Source organism: Mya arenaria, chromosome 8 (assembly GCF_026914265.1).
Source record: "Mya arenaria isolate MELC-2E11 chromosome 8, ASM2691426v1".
NCBI lineage: Eukaryota > Metazoa > Mollusca > Bivalvia > Myida > Myidae > Mya > Mya arenaria.
In genome coordinates this window covers 38819330-38839850 of record NC_069129.1, presented here as the reverse complement: position 1 = coordinate 38839850, position 20521 = coordinate 38819330, and the positions used below count along the sequence as shown (strand labels likewise).

At 36.6% G+C, this 20521-nt stretch overlaps 1 protein-coding gene across 2 annotated transcripts; it reads left to right on the top strand.

Annotated features, from left to right (window-relative positions):
• Positions 1–53: 53 nt before the first annotated feature.
• Positions 54–19246, top strand: LOC128242298 (2,4-dienoyl-CoA reductase [(3E)-enoyl-CoA-producing], mitochondrial-like). Of its 2 annotated transcripts, none has more exons than XM_052959396.1 (8): positions 54–121; positions 3788–3981; positions 4406–4463; positions 4648–4882; positions 5324–5423; positions 6289–6361; positions 14185–14331; positions 15582–19246. In XM_052959396.1, the coding sequence occupies exons 1-8, from the start codon at positions 59–61 to the stop codon at positions 15702–15704; spliced, it is 993 nt and encodes a 330-aa protein (XP_052815356.1). In that variant the 5' UTR covers positions 54–58; the 3' UTR covers positions 15705–19246. The 2 variants fall into 2 exon arrangements, with proteins under 2 accessions (XP_052815356.1, XP_052815357.1); XM_052959397.1 differs by having other exon boundaries at positions 110–192.
• The last annotated feature ends 1275 nt before the right edge of the window (positions 19247–20521 follow it).

Genomic DNA, 20521 nt, shown 5'->3' with positions numbered 1-20521 from the left:
AGATGGTGGTGTAGCCAATAAAGTGTCAATAGTAATTACTTCTCCTGCATATTTCAAAATGGCGGCGCCCATGAGAGTTTTAAACCGGGTTTTCAACAATATAAATCGACCATATGCAAAGGTATTCATGAATCACTATTCGTTAAAGGTACCCAAAGAATGATTTAAAATCGTGTTGATTCAAAAATACGAGTAAGTCTAATTTAAATATAATCTGTATATATATCGGGTGGGTGGGGAATGTTGTTTAGCAAATATTGGGGTTAAGAAATAGAACGTTCTCAATATTTCATAGTTTTGATATTTTAAATCATTTTTTTAAATAACACATGAAGAGAAAATTGCATAAAATACAATCATTGAAATTAGGATTATAATGGGTGTGCATTTGTAGAGGCCCGATGTTGCAGCTGTCAGTCATGGACTCAAGTCCCAATACAGTGTACTTGTCCAACTTGTTATATTCAGCAACATTTTGATATATGTTTTATGCTTGTTCCAAAAATACCTGAATACAACCTCTTAATTTTCCTTTGCAATGCAGCAGAATTCAACCAGACACTTTTGACTTTTTGTGTATTGGAAAACATGACATGCGGGTGAAAATAAAAAAAATGAAGCCTTTTAATAATTTCCTTTTTACTGATTACTGAAATAGGAAACTGGTTATATTTTTACTCCTGAATATGTGTTTTATAATGGTTTATTGTTGTTTTAAGTTTCATCGCATTACAACAGTCCATTGAAAAATAATGCAGAAAAAAACCTTCAAAAAATGTCCCAAGTGTACTGGTTTTAGCGTGAAATTTAACTGAAATCATGTTTTCAACTTTGAATAACTTTGTAACCACCTAAAATATCAAAAAAAGGTTTTCTTTATACTGATGTGTAATATGTTGGTAATTATGTTAGCAAAAGTTTAGAAAATATTAATGAATAATGTTTCGACATGGCTTCTTAGAAATAGTTGGTGTATAGTTTTAGTTTGCTCTGAAAATGGCCAATTGATACTTTTCTTCTTGCAGCATTGAAAAGTATTATTAATTAGATGAAGTCTTGTTTCTTCATCTAGTAGTGATATGTTTTTTTATTTATTTATTTCAATATTTTTTCGACTAATTCCATTTTGAACAGCACAAAAGTATAAAAAACTGACCCTTTAAAGCACTAAAATCTCGATTTTGATGCTTTTGCTTTAATACATTGACTCTTTACTGTTAAAAAGTTGTATATACATTTTGTTTATGATAAAATTGAGCTGAAACAGCTTTAAACCTGTTATTTAAAAAAACAAAATGTATCAAAGTATGGTACCGGTACTCATTTTACAAAAAGTTCAATAACTTTTTCAAAAATAATAAGTTTGCATTTTTTTCTTGTTTTTGAATCCACTTGCCCTTTTGATATATGTATCTAGAACCTTCTTGCTATCTTATTCAATGCATAACTTACTCATTGCATGTGGTTTAAAATTTACCCCTTATTCACGCTCAGGATTCATTTTTAGCTCGACTATTCGAAGAATAAGGAGAGCTTATAATCCTAGTCACCCGAGCGTCGGCGTAACCACTTATGTTAAAGTTTGCGTACCACCTCAAATATTTTCAAAGTCCATTGACATATGGTTTTGAAACTTTGCACACTTGTTCACCACCATGCCCCCAACCTGTATGCAGGAGGAGGTAACTCTATCATGCATTTTGACAAAATTATGCCTCTTTTTCTACTTACAGTTTGCGTACCACCTCAAATATTTTCAAAGTCAGGGTTCCCCCTGGGTTCTAAAAAGTTGTTGCCACTTTTTTCGGGGGGGGGGGAGATGGGTTAAGGGGGCCCCTGAAGCCCCCTGAAGCTCATGGGGTTCAAGCATTTTAAGAGCTTTAAATTGCATTTAATTAGCACATTGTCGTGCAGAACATAATATAACATTGTTGCACATGAAGCACAAGATATTAGCAAATTGTTCTTCTTAGTATTGACAAAATATATGGACAAGTACATAAATTTAAAAAATGAAAATAATGCAAAAAATGCGACATATACATCAATATGTTGATTTTAGTCTAATGTCTGCATTCAATAGTGTCGTAGAATTAAAGAATACAATTATGAAATTATGAGATAAATCTGAAATTAATGGAAACTCAAAGAAATATACATTGTCAAACTAAGGCCATACTGTCCTAATAAAATAGTGTCTACTCTTTACTCCAGCCAACTTATTGGATGCCTTATCAAATGGGATTAGTTCTATTTATTTATAGGCATACTCAATGACTTCTGTTAATCTTTTTGACTCTTTTTATATATATGCTAAGATCAATGGCACACAAAGATATTGTTTTGCAAACTAGACCTCGTACTAATTATATGAAAGCATCGTTTACATATTACAGCAGAATTGTTTGGAATAATATACCTTTGGAAATACGAGAATCAAAAAACTTTAATACGTATAAAATAAAGGTCAAACAGTACTTCATAGGAAACTTGTGATTATACAAATTGTGATGTTTTATTCATAATTATATTTAACTGAGAGTATCTGTCTAATATTGATTCAACATCATCATCATGTCATCATATGCATCATTATCGTCAGCATCAACAGCATACTTATAATCATCATCATCATCGTCATCGTTGTTAGCATCGTCTTCATGTTTGTCTTATGATTATTTGCCATATTTTCATTCTGTTTCAGAGGGCCATATCGAAAATAAGATTCTGTAGTTTTGTACATGATCTTAATATGTCACCTTCTTAAAATAAAGATATTATTATTATTATTATTATTATTATTATTATTATTATTATTATTATTTTTAACTCCCTAAAATGCTGCATTTATAGTCATTACAAATTGCGACTAAACCGAAAGCAAATCTATTTTTAGCGCATCATTACGAAATTTGCATATCACGTGTCTTTCCGACAACTAACATTCTTTGATTTGCTTTTTTAAAACTAACACGTTAATTACGCAACAACAAAGCTGTTGAGCTAAATCTTAAAATCGTTTGCAAATAAGAGACATAATAGTTAAAGGCTGTCATTGTTAATCCGTGAAAGCAATAAAATGCTGCAATGCCCACAACCTGTACAGAGGAGGAGGTAACTCTATCAAGCATTTTGACAAAATTGTGCCCTTTTTTTTTACTTAGAATTTACGTTAAAGTTTGCGTACCACCTCAAATATTTTCAAATTCCATTGACATCTGGCTTTGAAACTTAGCACCCTTGTTCACCATCGTGCCCCCAACCTGTACACAGGAGGATGTCACTGTATCGAGCATTTTGACAGAATTATGCCCCTTTTTCAACTTAGAAATTACATTAAAGTTTGCATAGCACCTCAAATATTTTCCAATTCAATTTATGTAAATATCTCAGCACATCATGCATTGCATTGAAATCTAATCTAACAGTGATCCATGCATGTTTTGCCTAAACTTTTCAAACCATACACCGAAAAGCGGCGGAATAGTCAAGCGCATTGTCTCTGTGACAGCTCTTGTTTTTATTTTCACCCATGTACATGTATGATTAAAGCCATAATAGTTCTAAGTGCTTGTGGAATTTACCCTGTCGAAAAAAAAAAAAATCCATGTGCCCTTAGAAATCCAGTCTACTGTCAATGTCTAACTTGTCAACTCCGTGATTTCACAATATCACCAATACCAGAAATTGCATTTAAAATCGTCAAAATGGGACAAAATATATTCACTTGATTCGACTTTTTTCAAAAAGTTAATGTGAACATTCAAATTGTTGAATTTTTTTTCAGGTTCTAGCCCTGCAATGTCGCTACCAAAGCAACAGAGAGCAGGCTGTACACTTCCCAGCAGTGAATGTCCCTATGCTGAAGGATGGGACATTTACAGGGAAGACAGCCTTTATCACTGGGGGCGGTACGGGACTGGGTAAGGGGATGGCTACCACACTCTCCAGGCTTGGAGCACAGGTTGTCATCACCAGCAGGTAGATAGAGCATTATGTAAAGTAAGGCCAAAATTGAAAAAAAAAAATCTTTCTTTCTCATCCCTCCACCCAGTTAGATTTAGTGTGATACATGTTAATATTTTATATAATTATATTTTTACAAAAAGAGACAGAACTTATAAATGTATTGTACAAACTAAAAATATAATTATAACACTTCTAGCAATAAAATTGTTTGGGTCGTGGAAACATTAAATATTAAATTTAGGCCTTTTTAAAGTGTATATATATATCAGACTTAATTTACAGTTATTAGCAAGCTTCTATTTACCTGTATTTTCATATTTACATGTAGTCTCAAAGATACTATTGAATACAGTCACTCTTTTGTTGATTTTAGATATCATGGTTTTTATTAAAACCCTCAATATGTACTGGTACTTCTTCCTTCTTTTTTGTTCAGAAAATTGGATGTGTTGAAAGGGACAGCTGAAGAGATAGAGAAAGCCACAGGAAACAAGGTATGTTTATAGTTTGAGTATTGTTTGTTTCAATTATGAGCCGTGAGCATCAGATCTAGATAGTCTATAATTACTGGTATGATGCAACCTTGCTAGACAAGATGGAATATTTTAATTTCCTTATCTTATACAGTAACTCTACTAATACTTTTGTACATGAACATGCGGTACATTGTGCACCCAGGTGTTAGCTGTAGCTGCTGATGTCAGGAATCCAGATGCAGTAAAGGCTGCTGTTGATGAATGTGTGGAACATTTTGGCCTTCCCAACATAGTTATCAACAATGCAGCAGGCAACTTTATATCCCCAACAGACAGGCTCACATCCAATGGCTGGAAAGCTGTGACTGATATTGTCCTCAATGGGACAGCCTTTGTCTCGTTAGAACTTGGCCGGAGGATGATAGAAGCAAATCAAGGTATTTCAAATTTAAATTTTATATTATCAAATTCATAATAATATTATTTATGTATTAAAACATCATATAACAGAAGGTTAAATTAATTTAAAATATCTATAGTAAGTAGATTAAACTACAATTTAAAATTATAAAATACATATTAGAGTTTCTGAAAAAAAGATATAGGACAAGAATGTAGATACTAGATAGCATAAGAAAGGCTTGGAAACTTATAAAATGTACTTCACTCTTTATTTGTATTTAAAAAAATAAAATGTCTAAGAAATTTGCTTTTCAATTCACATGAAAACTCAGTCCTTTATAAGGGTAGGTATAACTGTTGTATTTTGTATACCTATCATCTTCATATTTTCTATGGTTTTACATTTGTCCAAGCAGCATGTTGGAATATTCCTCACTCCTGTAACAGCTGTAGTTTCTTTTGCTGTAAATTTCCAGGTGGGGTGTTTCTGGCCATTACAACAATCTACGCCATGAGTGGATCAGGGTTTGTTACTCCGAGTGCAGCTGCCAAGGCAGGAGTTGAGGCCCTTGCTAAGTAAGCAATACATGTTGTTAGTTTAACAGTTCCCAATACATTATGTATTTATTAACTGTACACCTTGCACATGGGGACATGAAAGCACTTACTGGTATGAATGGATTAAAGATGGCGCTGCTTGATAAACCAATAAAAAAACTAATGGAAAAAGCAATAACTGTTGAAAGCAGTCTAAACCTCCAGTATTTTTTGTCAATCAGGCATGAAAATCCACCATATTGTTTTTATGTCTGTTTTCGAGGTAGAAAAATAAATAAAAATGAAACATCTGAAATTTACAATGGGCATCCTAGTAAGCTATGTTCTCTCTAATCTTTCTCGATACTTCATACAAGGTCACAAATTAAAAGAAAATATTACTCAAATTTTAGGACCATGTTTCCCGCATAACATGACTTGATATTACTCCCAGTTAAGTAGACAAATCTTCTTTGACTCTCTGTGCTAACAATACCTTAGTGAGTCTAAGACAAATCCTGAATGAAACAATCTCTTTTTTCAAAAGTTTTGGAAATTATCATTTTTTAAAATTCATTTTGTGTCAGACCAATACCTCATCCTCTTAAATAATAGGTTTTAATAACTGTGAAACGCATTCTTAACCTCAGTTTGAAAAAAGACCGCTAGGTGTCAACTTCCATTATTTCCATAATATCATGGTTCATATATGATATATGATTGGTTTTCAAAAGGTAGAATCCCATGACTATGTTTAGCCTGCTTAAAATCAAAGCATCCAAGGAGTACAAGAGTCACAGAAGCCATGACAACAAGTTTAGTAAAGCCCTCAAGGATGCACAATGAGACACATAGGCATCAGACAATGCCGTACCAAATGGTCATCTGACCTTTTGTTTTCCAGGTCGTTAGCCAGTGAGTGGGGCAGGTACGGAATCCGGTACAACTGTATACAGCCTGGCCCCATCAGAACTAAGGTGTGGACTATTGAAATTAAAGTATTCATGTAAATTTGTATTAATGTATGGTCACTCCAGGCTAGAAAATACTTGACAATTGTCAGAGCAGATGCAGGATGTATCTTCCATTGATCAGTCAGACAAGGTGTTACATGTAGTTAGATAGATCTAGTTTTATCTAAGCAAGAGAAGATGCTGGATGAACTGTCCATTGATCTGCCGGACATGCTTGACGTGTAGTTAGATAGATATAGTTTTATCTAAGCAAGAGAAGATGCTGGATGTACCGTCCATTGATCTGCTGGACATGCTTGACGTGTAGTTAGATAGATCTAGTTTTATCTAAGCAAGAGAAGATGCTGGATGAACTGTCCATTGATCTGCTGGACATGCTTGACGTGTAGTTAGATAGATCTAGTTTTATCTAAGCAAGAGAAGATGCTGGATGTACCGTCCATTGATCTGCTGGACATGCTTGATGTGTAGTTAGATAGATCTAGTTATATCTAAGCAAGAGAAGATGCTGGATGTACCGTCCATTGATCTGCTGGACATGCTTGACGTGTAGTTAGATAGATCTAGTTTTATCTAAGCAAGAGAAGATGCTGGATGTACCGTCCATTGATCTGCCGGACATGCTTGATGTGTAGTTAGATAGATCTAGATTTATCTAAGCAAGAGAAGATGCTGGATGTACCGTCCATTGATCTGCCGGACATGCTTGATGTGTAGTTAGATAGATCTAGTTTTATCTAAGCAAGAGAAGATGCTGGATGTACCGTCCATTGATCTGCCGGACATGCTTGACGTGTAGTTAGATAGATCTAGTTATATCAAAGCAAGAGAAGATGCTGGATGTACCATCCATCGATCTGCCGGACATGCTTGACGTGTAGTTAGATAGATCTAGTTTTATCTAAGCAAGAGAAGATGCTGGATGAACTGTCCATTGATCTGCCGGACATGCTTGACGTGTAGTTAGATAGATATAGTTTTATCTAAGCAAGAGAAGATGCTGGATGTACCGTCCATTGATCTGCTGGACATGCTTGACGTGTAGTTAGATAGATCTAGTTTTATCTAAGCAAGAGAAGATGCTGGATGAACTGTCCATTGATCTGCCGGACATGCTTGATGTGTAGTTAGATAGATCTAGTTTTATCTAAGCAAGAGAAGATGCTGGATGTACCGTCCATTGATCTGCCGGACATGCTTGACGTGTAGTTAGATAGATCTAGTTTTATCTAAGCAAGAGAAGATGCTGGATGAACTGTCCATTGATCTGCCGGACATGCTTGACGTGTAGTTAGATAGATCTAGTTTTATCTAAGCAAGAGAAGATGCTGGATGAACTGTCCATTGATCTGCCGGACATGCTTGACGTGTAGTTAGATAGATCTAGTTTTATCTAAGCAAGAGAAGATGCTGGATGAACTGTCCATTGATCTGCCGGACATGCTTGACGTGTAGTTAGATAGATCTAGTTATATCTAAGCAAGAGAAGATGCTGGATGTACCGTCCATTGATCTGCCGGACATGCTTGACGTGTAGTTAGATAGATCTAGTTATATCTAAGCAAGAGAAGATGCTGGATGTACCGTCCATTGATCTGCCGGACATGCTTGATGTGTAGTTAGATAGATCTAGTTTTATCTAAGCAAGAGAAGATGCTGGATGAACCGTCCATTGATCTGCCGGACATGCTTGACGTGTAGTTAGATAGATCTAGTTTTATCTAAGCAAGAGAAGATGCTGGATGAACCGTCCATTGATCTGCCGGACATGCTTGACGTGTAGTTAGATAGATATAGTTTTATCTAAGCAAGAGAAGATGCTGGATGAACTGTCCATTGATCTGCCGGACATGCTTGATGTGTAGTTAGATAGATCTAGTTTTATCAAAGCAAGAGAAGATGCTGGATGTACCGTCCATTGATCTGCCGGACATGCTTGACGTGTAGTTAGATAGATCTAGTTTTATCTAAGCAAGAGAAGATGCTGGATGAACTGTCCATTGATCTGCCGGACATGCTTGATGTGTAGTTAGATAGATCTAGTTTTATCAAAGCAAGAGAAGATGCTGGATGTACCATCCATTGATCTGCCGGACATGCTTGACGTGTAGTTAGATAGATCTAGTTTTATCAAAGCAAGAGAAGATGCTGGATGTACCGTCCATTGATCTGCTGGACATGCTTGACGTGTAGTTAGATAGATCTAGTTATATATAAGCAATAGAAGTTGCTGGATGAACTGTCCATTGATCAGCTGGACATGCTTGACGTGTAGTTAGATAGATCTAGTTATATCTAAGCAAGAGAAGATGCTGGATGAACTGTCCATTGATCAGCTGGACATGCTTGACGTGTAGTTAGATAGATCTAGTTATATATAAGCAAGAGAAGATGCTGGATGAACCGTCCATTGATCAGCTGGACATGCTTGACGTGTAGTTAGATAGATCTAGTTATATCTAAGCAAGAGAAGATGCTGGATGTACCGTCCATTGATCAGCTGGACATGCTTGACGTGTAGTTAGATAGATCTAGTTTTATCTAAGCAAGAGAAGATGCTGGATGTACCGTCCATTGATCTGCTGGACATGCTTGACGTGTAGTTAGATAGATCTAGTTATATATAAGCAATAGAAGTTGCTGGATGAACCGTCCATTGATCTGCCGGACATGCTTGACGTGTAGTTAGATAGATCTAGTTATATATAAGCAATAGAAGTTGCTGGATGAACTGTCCATTGATCAGCTGGACATGCTTGACATGTAGTTAGATAGATCTAGTTATATATAAGCAAGAGAAGATGCTGGATGTACCGTCCATTGATCAGCTGGACATGCTTGACGTGTAGTTAGATAGATCTAGTTTTATCTAAGCAAGAGAAGATGCTGGATGAACCGTCCATTGATCTGCCGGACATGCTTGACGTGTAGTTAGATAGATCTAGTTTTATCCAAGCAAGAGAAGATGCTGGATGTACCGTCCATTGATCTGCCGGACATGCTTGACGTGTAGTTAGATAGATCTAGTTTTATCTAAGCAAGAGAAGATGCTGGATGAACCGTCCATTGATCTGCCGGACATGCTTGACGTGTAGTTAGATAGATCTAGTTATATCTAAGCAAGAGAAGATGCTGGATGAACCGTCCATTGATCTGCCGGACATGCTTGACGTGTAGTTAGATAGATCTAGTTTTATCTAAGCAAGAGAAAATGCTGGATGAACCGTCCATTGATCTGCCGGACATGCTTGACATGTAGTTAGATAGATCTAGTTTTATCTAAGCAATAGAAGTTGCTGGATGAACTGTCCATTGATCTGCTGGACATGCTTGACGTGTAGTTAGATAGATCTAGTTATATCTAAGCAATAGAAGTTGCTGGATGAACTGTCCATTGATCTGCTGGACATGCTTGACGTGTAGTTAGATAGATCTAGTTATATCTAAGCAAGAGAAGATGCTGGATGAACCGTCCATTGATCTGCCGGACATGCTTGATGTGTAGTTAGATAGATCTAGTTTTATCTAAGCAAGAGAAGATGCTGGATGAACCGTCCATTGATCTGCCGGACATGCTTGACGTGTAGTTAGATAGATCTAGTTATATATAAGCAATAGAAGTTGCTGGATGAACTGTCCATTGATCAGCTGGACATGCTTGACATGTAGTTAGATAGATCTAGTTATTTATAAGCAAGAGAAGATGCTGGATGTACCGTCCATTGATCTGCCGGACATGCTTGATGTGTAGTTAGATAGATCTAGTTATATCTAAGCAAGAGAAGATGCTGGATGTACCGTCCATTGATCTGCCGGACATGCTTGACGTGTAGTTAGATAGATCTAGTTTTATCTAAGCAAGAGAAGATGCTGGATGTACCGTCCATTGATCTGCCGGACATGCTTGATGTGTAGTTAGATAGATCTAGTTATATCTAAGCAAGAGAAGATGCTGGATGTACCGTCCATTGATCTGCCGGACATGCTTGATGTGTAGTTAGATAGATCTAGTTTTATCTAAGCAAGAGAAGATGCTGGATGAACTGTCCATTGATCTGCCAGACATGCTTGACGTGTAGTTAGATAGATCTAGTTTTATCTAAGCAAGAGAAGATGCTGGATGAACCGTCCATTGATCAGCTGGACATGCTTGACGTGTAGTTAGATAGATCTAGTTATATCTAAGCAAGAGAAGATGCTGGATGAACTGTCCATTGATCTGCTGGACATGCTTGATGTGTAGTTAGATAGATCTAGTTATATCTAAGCAAGAGAAGATGCTGGATGAACTGTCCATTGATCTGCTGGACATGCTTGATGTGTAGTTAGATAGATCTAGTTATATCTAAGCAAGAGAAGATGCTGGATGAACTGTCCATTGATCTGCCGGACATGCTTGATGTGTAGTTAGATAGATCTAGTTATATCTAAGCAAGAGAAGATGCTGGATGAACCGTCCATTGATCTGCCGGACATGCTTGACGTGTAGTTAGATAGATCTAGTTTTATCTAAGCAAGAGAAGATGCTGGATGAACCGTCCATTGATCTGCCGGACATGCTTGATGTGTAGTTAGATAGATATAGTTTTATCAAAGCAAGAGAAGATGCTGGATGAACTGTCCATTGATCTGCCGGACATGCTTGACGTGTAGTTAGATAGATCTAGTTTTATCAAAGCAAGAGAAGATGCTGGATGAACCGTCCATTGATCTGCCGGACATGCTTGACGTGTAGTTAGATAGATCTAGTTTTATCTAAGCAAGAGAAGATGCTGGATGTACCATCCATCGATCTGCCGGACATGCTTGATGTGTAGTTAGATAGATCTAGTTTTATCTAAGCAAGAGAAGATGCTGGATGTACCGTCCATTGATCTGCCGGACATGCTTGACGTGTAGTTAGATAGATCTAGTTATATCAAAGCAAGAGAAGATGCTGGATGAACTGTCCATTGATCTGCCGGACATGCTTGATGTGTAGTTAGATAGATATAGTTTTATCAAAGCAAGAGAAGATGCTGGATGAACTGTCCATTGATCTGCCGGACATGCTTGACGTGTAGTTAGATAGATCTAGTTTTATCAAAGCAAGAGAAGATGCTGGATGAACTGTCCATTGATCTGCCGGACATGCTTGACGTGTAGTTAGATAGATCTAGTTATATCAAAGCAAGAGAAGATGCTGGATGAACTGTCCATTGATCTGCCGGACATGCTTGATGTGTAGTTAGATAGATCTAGTTTTATCAAAGCAAGAGAAGATGCTGGATGTACCGTCCATTGATCTGCTGGACATGCTTGACGTGTAGTTAGATAGATATAGTTTTATCTAAGCAAGAGAAGATGCTGGATGAACTGTCCATTGATCTGCCGGACATGCTTGATGTGTAGTTAGATAGATCTAGTTTTATCAAAGCAAGAGAAGATGCTGGATGAACCGTCCATTGATCTGCCGGACATGCTTGATGTGTAGTTAGATAGATCTAGTTATATATAAGCAAGAGAAGATGCTGGATGTACCGTCCATTGATCTGCCGGACATGCTTGATGTGTAGTTAGATAGATCTAGTTTTATCTAAGCAAGAGAAGATGCTGGATGAACTGTCCATTGATCTGCCGGACATGCTTGACGTGTAGTTAGATAGATCTAGTTATATATAAGCAAGAGAAGATGCTGGATGTACCGTCCATTGATCTGCCGGACATGCTTGATGTGTAGTTAGATAGATCTAGTTATATATAAGCAAGAGAAGATGCTGGATGAACCGTCCATTGATCTGCCGGACATGCTTGATGTGTAGTTAGATAGATCTAGTTTTATCTAAGCAAGAGAAGATGCTGGATGAACTGTCCATTGATCTGCCGGACATGCTTGATGTGTAGTTAGATAGATCTAGTTTTATCAAAGCAAGAGAAGATGCTGGATGTACCGTCCATTGATCTGCCGGACATGCTTGACGTGTAGTTAGATAGATCTAGTTTTATCTAAGCAAGAGAAGATGCTGGATGAACCGTCCATTGATCTGCCGGACATGCTTGATGTGTAGTTAGATAGATATAGTTTTATCAAAGCAAGAGAAGATGCTGGATGAACTGTCCATTGATCTGCCGGACATGCTTGACGTGTAGTTAGATAGATCTAGTTTTATCTAAGCAAGAGAAGATGCTGGATGAACCGTCCATTGATCTGCCGGACATGCTTGATGTGTAGTTAGATAGATATAGTTTTATCAAAGCAAGAGAAGATGCTGGATGAACTGTCCATTGATCAGCTGGACATGCTTGACGTGTAGTTAGATAGATCTAGTTATATATAAGCAAGAGAAGATGCTGGATGAACCGTCCATTGATCTGCCGGACATGCTTGACGTGTAGTTAGATAGATCTAGTTTTATCTAAGCAAGAGAAGATGCTGGATGTACCGTCCATTGATCTGCCGGACATGCTTGATGTGTAGTTAGATAGATCTAGTTTTATCTAAGCAAGAGAAGATGCTGGATGAACCGTCCATTGATCTGCCGGACATGCTTGACGTGTAGTTAGATAGATCTAGTTTTATCTAAGCAAGAGAAGATGCTGGATGTACCGTCCATTGATCTGCCGGACATGCTTGACGTGTAGTTAGATAGATCTAGTTTTATCTAAGCAAGAGAAGATGCTGGATGAACCGTCCATTGATCTGCCGGACATGCTTGACGTGTAGTTAGATAGATCTAGTTATATCAAAGCAAGAGAAGATGCTGGATGTACCGTCCATTGATCTGCCGGACATGCTTGATGTGTAGTTAGATAGATCTAGTTTTATCAAAGCAAGAGAAGATGCTGGATGTACCGTCCATCGATCTGCCGGACATGCTTGATGTGTAGTTAGATAGATCTAGTTATATATAAGCAAGAGAAGATGCTGGATGTACCGTCCATTGATCAGCTGGACATGCTTGATGTGTAGTTAGATAGATCTAGTTATATCAAAGCAAGAGAAGATGCTGGATGAACTGTCCATTGATCTGCCGGACATGCTTGACGTGTAGTTAGATAGATCTAGTTATATCAAAGCAAGAGAAGATGCTGGATGAACTGTCCATTGATCAGCTGGACATGCTTGACGTGTAGTTAGATAGATCTAGTTATATATAAGCAAGAGAAGATGCTGGATGTACCGTCCATTGATCAGCTGGACATGCTTGACATGTAGTTAGATAGATCTAGTTAAATCAAAGCAAGAGAAGATGCTGGATGTACCGTCCATTGATCAGCTGGACATGCTTGACATGTAGTTAGATAGATCTAGTTAAATCAAAGCAAAGTTTAATCTTGAAAACTGCAGCCAGTTATATATAACTTTGTAAAGTTTGCCACAGGCTACAAAGTGACTTTGGCTAGTTTGCACTTTCAAATGATTTGATTGGTTAATAGTTATTATTGGACAAATATTGACCTAACAATAAACCTTTTGACTAACTATGATTTTATTTAAAAGATAAAGCAGTTTGATAGAATTTGCTGCATGTCTTTGTCCTCACTACATGAAGTCTTCACCCGAATGGATCCCATCGGTCAGTGGTCAGAGAAAATAAGATGCTTGATGTTCTGCCAATTGCATAATACAATGTACAGGACCTGTTTACTTATGTCAACTTATATAATAACATACTTCGTATAATTTACATTCCAGGGGGCATTTAGTTGGCTGGCAGGACGTTACAGAGAGTGGTCAGGGAAAGTGCTGGATGTACTTGCCAAAAAGCTGGCTGGGGGTTTCTAATGTTAATTAATTTAAATATATCTATAAAATTAAAAAAAATTGTAATTTCCCCATCTTGCAGGGAGCTTTCAGCCGGCTGGACCCTACTGGTCAGTGGTCAGAGAAAATGCTTGATGTACTGCCCACTGGTCGGCTGGGAGAGGTCCAGGAACTGGCCAATCTGGTTGCCTACATGGTCTCTGACTACAGCAGCTGGATGACTGGGGAGGTAGAGAATAACTTTTTAGCTTGCCGGTTGTTTATTGATGGAAATCAAGGTATTGTCATGTGTTGTCATAGCCATTATTCAAAACTAGGGATGCAAACGAATATTCGAATATTCGATCGAACGTTTGGTATTCGAATGTCAAAATAGGTATTCGAATATTCGATGTTTTTGTTGAAATAATAAATTAATACACTTTTTGCCTACAACTGTCATCTTCGTCTGTCTTGTTTTTACAACGACCCCTAATGCCATAGGTGTGAACTTGATGACACTATACACGCGTCATATCGGATATATCGCCGGGAACTATAAACAGTCCCCGTAATTTTGCATTTACCGGCTGTTAGACAAGTGACATAAAACACATTCCAATTATTTTGGGTTCATTTAAATGACCATGCCAATTAAGGGTTTAAGAGATCGGCCTTTATACCAATATTTTGTCTTCACTGCTAATCAAGCTTGGCGATATTGCTCAAATCGCCTTGATGATATGAAGGACATGTGCTAGTTATGTGCTTTAAACTGTTTTCATGTTTTCAATATAACGCTCTTGCGTACAAAATTTAACTGAAAGTGTATGGTTTAACGTTTAAGGATATATGTCCTGTATTGTTGTACAATACCTAAGACAAAAGCGACGTTTAGACATGGTGTCGTTTTCTATAAATAATTAAATATATTTCGTAAACATCAATCCCAGAACGAGGCTGCAAGTCCCACGTTGGCGCATATTGTCTTTTAACTGGGACAAACGCAATTCCCTGATCTTATTTTGCATTTTTTACAAAAATGAACGCAGAGGTTTTGTTTTTTTTGTTAAAGATATATTGCTTTTTCTTGGGATATATTTTGTAAATGGGAAATTCAGAGGCTAATTTGTGGAACAATAAGGGTCCGTCGCGTGTACCGAATACGACCAGGAAGGGTAACAGGGCCCCCACTATTACTTTAGTGAATAATAATTGTTTACTACAATTCTTAAAGGTTCATTTTGGTGTTCGAATATTCGAATATTCGATCGAAAGAATTACCGAATATTCGAATATCACTTTTGCCATTCGCTTGCATCCCTAAACCATTAACATATTACTGGAAAAGTGCTCAAGATATTCACATGTTACCAGAGGCAGTATGCATACATGTATGCAGCAAGGCATATAACTCCTGCTTTAATAACATTAATAATTGTTGACATATGCCCCTTGAAATATATCAAACCCAAATTAAGTTACCCTGTTTTCTTTTAGGTGGTGAAACTAGATGGTGGTGAGTACTACAGTCGGGCGGGGTCGTTCAACGAACTGCGGGATGTCACAAAAGAGCAGTGGGACATGCTCGCTCAGATGATCAAGTCTACTAAGGGATCGTGATTGAAACGTTGGAAAATGTATTAAACATCAAAGAGACACTTCATCTGTTTCAATTAAAGATAAAGAGGAAAAACCCTAATTTGAAAAAAAATAAAATATCATTGCCGCTTTTTTCAGTACTTTCATACCACAGGTCTCAGACTAAATGTCATTGAATATTAGATTTGTTTTATTCATTTTAAGTCAATTTAAGGGCCAATATTCCATACTTTGACATCATAAAAGAATATATATTTTGTAAAAAATATATATGGACTGAAATAGTACATACTTCTATACCAGGGCAGACTGAAGTTGGCAGTGTCTCATTAAATGATCATAAAGAATGGATAAAATCCATGTTGATACTTGTAAATCATTGGCCATCATTGAAAATGATTCTGTGATACAATACTGTTATGAGCTTTATGACAATGTGTGTCTTCTAGTAACATGTATGTTAGTTGTTACTTTGCAAATTGTCTGTTTGAAAATTATTCTATGTTTTATATCTTATTGCTGTTGATAAATATAATTTAAATTATATAAATGACAATTGTATCTTCTATGACAAATAGACTCCTGGAAGAAGGGTCAGGTATATAGAGACTTGTTTTATATTTTATTAAGACCATTGATTTACCTCTTGATCTTTTTATCAACGAATCCGGGTCAACTGGCCCAATTACCATTTCGGCCTGGTCCTTTTCGGCCCAGTTACCATTTCGGCCTGGTCCATTTCGGCCTACTTTTATTTTTTATTATTATTAAACTTGCTATTCTTATTTATATAATCAATTAATAATAAAAAATATCCAAAATATGTATAGTAATTTATACCCTGGTATAGTAGATGACTCGATGTTGTTTAGAATATTAAGTTATTAACAGACATGTTATTTCTTCAAGAGACAAAATGGACTCCGAAAGAAAGAGAAATACGATGTTTCAAACAATTATTTCATAACTAATATACTCTTAAATCAACCACATCGCATAAAAGGATAAAATACATAAATACATAAAACATATGGGTGATCTCAAGTCCACCACGATACAAAATGTTACTATGCTCAGCTCGAGAATAGGCATATTAGGCTCTCTCTGAATTCACTTTTACTCCAGGCATGGTCGACAGACAAACGCCAGACCTCCACTTGTCTTTGATGCGTTGTTTAATGCATGTACTATTATTTTAAGTACATATGCTGAACACTAATATTGACTTCAATATTAATTAGGTGTAACATGTTATTTTTGCTTCCCTGGCCCTTGTATTTTAAGATGTTGCGGCACTAATATTGAAGTGACATTCTGTCCATGACACGTGACAATACATAATTGTTTATGACCATGCAATTAAAGTAGCACTGTACTTAAAGTAGCTTAGCAACAATCTTGTTCATGAACAGATCAGAACAGAGAGTTTATTAGACTTATACATTTGTACATCGTCACAAGTTCTGTGATGCCATCGCTGGCACCAGTCACAGTCAACAACCTGCTGACGTTGCCTTACTTCATTCAAACGCATGCTACAATGATACATGATAATAACTTAACATATAACAAACAATGATATTACGGAATACTATAAATTTAATGAGTTTTCAATGAATATTAATATTTTTTGAACCACATTTATATATTGCCTTCCCTTTTTATACGCCCGAAGGGTCGTATTATGTTATGGCCTCCATCGTCTGTCCGTCTGTCTGTCCGTCTGTCCGTCCGTTAGCAATTCCGTGTCCGGGCCATAACTTGGTAACTAATAAAGCGATTTTCAAATAACTTTATACAAATCATCACTACATTAAAAGGATGTGTCGCGCGCAATTTCCAGGTCCATACCTCAAAGACTAGAATCACCATAGGGGTGCGTTAGCAAATCCGTGTCCGGGCCACAACTTGGTCACTAATAAAGTCATTTTCAAATAACTTTATACAAAGCATCATTACATTAAAAGGATGTGTCACGCGCAATTTCCAGGTCCATACCTCAATCACTAGAATCACCATGGGGGGGACGTTAGCAATTCCATGTCCAGGCCATAACTGGGTTACTACTAAAGCAATTTTCAAATAACTTTATACAAATCATCTCTACATTAAAAGGATTTGTCAAGCATGCTTTCCAGGTCCGTACCTCAAAGGCTAATTTCACTGGGGGGCGTTAGCAATTCCGTTAGCAATTCTGTGTCCAGGCCACAACTTTGTGTTACTACTAATAAAGGAATTTTTAGAAAACGTGTCCTAGCCACAACTTTGTAACCAATAAAGCAATTTTTAGATAACTTTATACAAATTATTGCTACATTAAAAGGATGTGTTGTGAGCACTTTCCAAGTCCTGCTACTTTTAAACTTGTATTCTCAGATTTTCTAAGGAAGTTTCAGATATTCAATTTTTTTTATAAAAATATTTCATTTCATAAAATCTGATTCCATATTAGTACATCCTTCATTGCACTACTTACCAGTATGTATGTTGTTTTACAATTATTCTATGTTGTAAAAAAATACTGTTGAACAAAGGTTTTTATTAGCACTGCTAACTTAAGTATCATTAAAGTTTCAATATTGGAAGTTTAAGCCTTTGTTGTAAACACTTCACACCTAGTAAGCAGTATACTAGCATAACCTAAATGTTTATTAAAGACCTCAAGCCGAATCTTCTTCGGGCGTATAATGCTCCGTTTCGCGGTGCTCTTGTTACTCATTTCCCTTTGTGATTTTGTATCTTTTCAATATTAAACAATGTGTTTCCACTTTTTTAGTCATTAGCAATATAATTCAGTAGTTGTAATCATTTTTTAAACATCATTAACATCCTTTGAAATGCCAATTATCAGAGGTGTCTTCGGCGTTTACTTTAACACTCTATAGTAACACATTAACTGCTCCAAATTATCCGTAAATTAGGTGTAAACAATATCATACCAAACTGCATTCCATAGGCACGCTCCCTTTCAAAAGTAGGCCGAAAAGGACTAGGCCGATTTAGACCAGGCCGAAAAGGTAATTGGGCCGAGTTAACCCGACACCTTATCAACCTTGACCTATATTTTAAAAAGGCTAACATTCTTGAAGACAAGATAGCAAATGTGGCCTCATTAAGGTAACCAATGTTTTTCACACATTGATATTAATCTTAATGTTGACCCCAATTCGAGTTATGATCAACTTTGACCTATTTCATAGATACATAGGTCTTGACCAAGTTTCATAAAGAGTAGGTAGAAATGTGATGTTTAGAGTGTTCACAACGTTTTTTAAACATTGGACCTAGTAACTTAATTTTTTACTCAAAATGACCCGAAATCAAACTAGACCTTAATTTCAAACAGACACATACCCTCGGGGCCTGACCATGATTGGTATGAGAATACGGCCCCCATGTTTCCATCAGTGTCTTTTTTACTCTTCAACATTTTGACCAAACATGACTCATATTCAACTTTGACCTAGGTTTCAGAGAGACATTATATACTGACCAAGTTTCATAAAGATTTAGTAGAAATGTTGTTTCTGGAGTGTTAAGATTTAATAAAATATTTAACCTTGTGGACTACTTTTTGAACTGACATGACCAAATCTTTACCAAATGTTGTGGAAACTTTTTGACATTATTGTGCTAAATATTAAGAATTAAATTTGATGTTAAACTAAAGACAGAAACTATTTTGAATGACTTCTTTTTGGATTTTGAAACAACCCTGTTTTTGACATTTTTAAAGCAGAATAGCTCTATGGTCAAGGTCACCTGCTGGTGAAACTCAATGCAGTTCTGTAATAATGTCAAGTTTCAGGGCACCTTCAAAACAATCTTAGCAAAAACATTAAAATGCTATGATACAGTTTGTTGCATAGTAAGTACAGGTCCTTACCTCAATGGCCAAGTAAATATTTGGAGGTCAAATCTTGTGAACACATTATTTGTCCACTGTACATAATGAAGATCAGAGAGGACTTTGAGGATTGTCATGATTCTAACAAACTGAAACAAGTTTACATGTAAGATAATTGTTCCTAGCTCAAAGTCACAATTAGATGTCGGTCACAATTAGATGTCATCACAATAAGATGTCGATCAAATCATGAACAGATGAGCCAGCCTCTTCAGTAGATAGTTCACCATGATATGTAAAAGTATATGCCAGATCTGTGATGACTGGTTCTTTAATGTGTGAAGTGATCAACAGGCTTCAGATGTTGGTCTTCATTTAAAAGTATCTGATGGATTGGGGCGCAGTTAAAACCATGATCAATTAATGCTTAAAAAAATTTATGCTTAATTCAGTTGCATGCAGATGAAGGGCTTAACAACAGCAGAGAGTACTTGGACACTATACAACATGCCTGTGACAATACTGTGATCAGGTACTGGGACTCCAGCTACAATCCTGTTGCTATTAAAAATAAAGCGTACGTAACCAACCTGACAACACAGAATGGTAACTTTTTACACCCACATTTTATTTTGTTTGCTGGTGGGCTCAACAAATAAGATCCATGTTTTATTATGTGTGACAAACTTACTAAACAGCAGAAGGTCTATGTCCTTGAATTTAGACAGAATTTGCTTCCTTGCGTATTTTCATCACATGCCAGCTTCTGTTTTGGGGTCAACAAGTGCGAATCCAACATTCTAAAACCTCGATTTTTTTTCTTGAAAATCAAATCCCCTGCTGATAAATTTTTCCCTGATGTGAACTACAGTAAGACGGGCATCTTGCTCTACTATGGATTTAACAGTGTCAATACATTAAGCAGAACCAGCTGAAATGGGCCTGCTAGGCCCAGACTTGTTAACACTCATTTCTCCTACCTTAAACACAG

What these genes read in the sequence shown, in the direction of transcription:
- LOC128242298 (XM_052959396.1), top strand. Translation starts at nt 59, where the DNA reads ATGGCGGCGCCCATGAGAGTTTTAAACCGGGTTTTCAACAATATAAAT. An exon ending in CTGGCCCCATCAGAACTAAG is followed by an intron (nt 6,362 to 14,184) that starts GTGTGGACTATT and finishes CCCATCTTGCAG; the next exon opens with GGAGCTTTCAGCCGGCTGGA. An exon ending in GCAGCTGGATGACTGGGGAG is followed by an intron (nt 14,332 to 15,581) that starts GTAGAGAATAAC and finishes GTTTTCTTTTAG; the next exon opens with GTGGTGAAACTAGATGGTGG.